At 58.9% G+C, this 3,132-nt stretch overlaps 1 protein-coding gene across 1 annotated transcript in view; it reads right to left on the bottom strand.

Annotated features, from left to right (window-relative positions):
- LOC104387086 (chloride channel protein ClC-Kb-like) overlaps positions 1-1,781 on the bottom strand; it is a 16,878-nt gene extending 15,097 nt beyond the window's left edge. The window contains 9 exon segments of the mRNA XM_009995777.1: positions 11-120; positions 252-377; positions 469-547; positions 669-746; positions 847-986; positions 1,092-1,220; positions 1,337-1,465; positions 1,573-1,729; positions 1,731-1,781. Of these exon segments, the coding sequence (XP_009994079.1) occupies positions 11-120; positions 252-377; positions 469-547; positions 669-746; positions 847-986; positions 1,092-1,220; positions 1,337-1,465; positions 1,573-1,729; positions 1,731-1,781 (999 nt within the window).
- Positions 1,782-3,132: the final 1,351 nt, after the last annotated feature.

The raw sequence follows: 3,132 nt of genomic DNA, 5'->3' as shown, positions 1-3,132 counted from the left end.
GGGGGGGAGCAGGGTGGTGTGTGTCCCCCCTCTCCCCCAAAATGAGGAAGAAGAAGGTCTCCAGGAGGTCGAAGGGGAAGTCAAGCTTGAAGTCGCTCTTAAAAGCGGCGACGATGGTTTCTGGGGCAGGAAGAGCCAAATGAGCGCAACGTTTGGGGGGAAGGGCACCCCAAAAAATGCTACGTACCTCCCCCACCACCACCCCCGAGGGGGTAAAGGGGGAAAACATCCTGCTCCCCCCCCGGCCTTGCCTTGCTCGCTGCTGAACACGGTGAGGAGGCGAAACATGAAGGCGCCGCAGGTGGCGGCGAAGAAGCCGCGCCAATAATCCCGGACAGCAAAGTGGGAGGACATCACCTCGATGCTGAAAAGAACCCCTGGAAAACACGGATACGAGGCGGGGGGAGAAAGTCTGGAATTAAGGGGGACTTTGGGAAGTCCCCAGGGTGGGAGGAGGAGGGTCCTCACCACTGATGGGTGCCCCAAAAACCGTGGCCACCCCCACAGCTTGTGCTGCCACCAGCATCTCGTGCTGCTTGAACTTGTTCTGTGGGGAGAACAGACACAGCCCCAGGGTTGGGGCTAAAATAAACCCCCCCCCAATTTTTTTTTGGGGGAAGGGAAAACCCCCTTCTTCATTTTTGGGGGGGAGCAGGTGACTTCCCCACCTCATACTCCCCAGTGATCGAGGTTCTCATCTTCCCCAGGTACGCAGCGGCCATGGCAGAGAGGTGGACAAAGGGACCCTGGGTGCCAAGGAGGGGGAGACATGGTGCTGAGGGCCCCCAGCACCAACCAGAACCCCCAGCTGTCAGGAACTGGCATGGGGGTGGGAGGATCCCTCACCACTTTGCCAAGGAAAAGGGTGCTTCCACAAGCCAGGGTGCAGGTCAGCCCCACCACCTTGGCTCCAAAATTGTGGATGGCCAGGTAGTCCTCCAGCACCACCCCTGTCAGGATGGTCTTCAGCTCCCCGATGCCAGAGCCTGCAGTGAGAAGGAGCAGGGGGGGTTGTCCAAGTTTTAGGGGGCTCCCCTGGTAGTGGAGAGGAGTCCTGGGGAGTCAGGGAGGTTGGGGTGCAGCTGCCTCACCTCCTGAGTGTGGGGTGATGCTTTGGGAGAAGCCGGTGGAGAAGGCAGCCAGAGCCATTGGGTACATGGTCCATGAGAGGTACTTGAGCACTAGGATGTCCCCAATCTCCTGGTAAAGCCACCGGTGGGCTGGAGAGGAAGAGCCAGGAGGGGACATGCACCCCACTGCCCCCCAAAGAAAAAGACACCATGCCCACCTGCATTCTTGGAGAACCCCCAGACGTTGGGTGAAGCCCCTCGTTTACCCTCATAGAGCCTGGAGACAAGGAAGTCCATCATGAAGCTGATGTTGGCCATGAGGACCCCCAGGAAGAAGAGGAAATACCAATCCTCCCCGACGCGGAAAAGCTGCTGCTTCACCCACTCCAGGCACCCTGCAGAGGGGGTGGCAACGGGGTGATGACCCCCTCCCCAAAAAAAAAAACCCCACCCTACTCCCCACACCCAAATCCCCCCTCATTCTGAGTTGGGGGGGTCTCACCTCGGAGCCTCCTCCGGGCTTTGGGGCAGGGCCTCCAGCTCTTCTCTGACACCAACACCCTCTCCAGCTCCTGCAGCCCCCCAGGATCAGGACGCTCCATCCCAGGGCTTTTTGGGGGGACAGGACCCCCCTCTTTGTTTCCCAGCACCCCCTCACCACTCCTCCCTCCCCAGCCACCACCGCCAGACTGAGTTTGCAAACGAGCTCATTAAAAACGACCTTGACGAAGCCCAAACAGACCCGCTCGGGCCGGAACGAGCCGGGTTTTTTTCCAACCTCCTCCTCCACCTCCAAGTTCCCAGTCCTGAAATGCACCTGAGTGTTTGGTCCGAATTTTAATTAATTATCATTAATACCAGGCGGGAAGGCCGGCACCGCATTCCATGAGAAGGGGAGAGAAGGGGGGATGGAGAAGGGAAAAATTTCCACCGTCTCCAGCGCTAAATTTAGCCCGTTTTTTTTACGAGGCCTTGGCAGGCGCCCAGGAGCCCTAACGAGGCTTTAAAAAGCTCGTCAGGACTCTTCCCCCCTGCAAAACAGAACTGATCCCGCTTGGTCGTGGCCGGGAGGGAGAGGAGGAGGTAGAGGAAAGGGGGTTCACTCTTCCTCCCCAGCAGGATCTGGGGTGAGAGGTCGGGGTGGGAAGCGGTGGCTGAAGGTGGGAGCCTCGGCTGCATCCTGAGCAGAGAGCAGCTTTCACCTGCACTATGGACCTTTTTGGGAGCTTTGTCCGGCCCCATGGAGAGAGTTTGGGGTTCCCAGGTGAGTTTTTTTTAGGGTGGTGGGGGGATCACCCCGTTTTTAGGGCTGGGGGAAGGAGCAAACCGGGGGTTTGGTGATGCCTCTGCCCCTCGCACCGGTACAGCCGCGTCCTGGGCAGCTGGGGCAGTGGGAGAGGTGGTTGGATCCTCACCAAAATGTGGTCATGGCCTCAGGATACATTATGGGGGGGTCCTCTCAACACCCTCCCCTAAGAAGCATTCACGGGGGATCCCCCAAGAGCTGTGGTGATGACCCCCTTCCTCTTCAGCAGCTCGTCCCAGCAGCACGGGCGCAGTGAAGACCCTGGGCAACACTTACCAGTTCACGGTGGACGTCAGCGACTTCGCCCCCGAGGACATCATTGTCACCACCTCCAACAACCAGATCGAGGTGCATGCCGAGAAGGTGGGTGCTCCCTCCCTTCCCCGCTCACCCCCCAAAGTCAGGGGGACCCCCAGACCCTCAGCCCACCTCCTACCAGTCCCAGCTGTAACCCTGGTGAGCTTCAATTGACAATTCCCTCTTTTTGCCCCATATTTCACCAGAGCAAAGCCCATGAGACCCAACAAGCTCATGCCTTGTAATTGTACTTCTCCCAGGGGGGGTGAGAACTGAAGAAAAACCCCACCTTTTTGTTCCCCCTTGATGCCACCCACCTGTCCCCTCAGGAGATCATCACCACCACACACAAGGTGCCACGGGGAACGAGCCCTCCCCGTTCCCACTTGCTCCCCAAAATTGACCTTTTTCAACCTGATTTCCCCCCTCCCCCCGCTCAGCGGGCTGCGGATGGCACGG

The sequence above is a fragment of the Chaetura pelagica genome, unplaced genomic scaffold (assembly GCF_000747805.2).
Source record: "Chaetura pelagica isolate M959 unplaced genomic scaffold, ChaPel_1.0 scaffold234, whole genome shotgun sequence".
NCBI lineage: Eukaryota > Metazoa > Chordata > Aves > Apodiformes > Apodidae > Chaetura > Chaetura pelagica.
The sequence above is the reverse complement of the archived record's forward strand: the minus strand, read 5'-3'. Positions and strand labels throughout refer to the sequence as shown.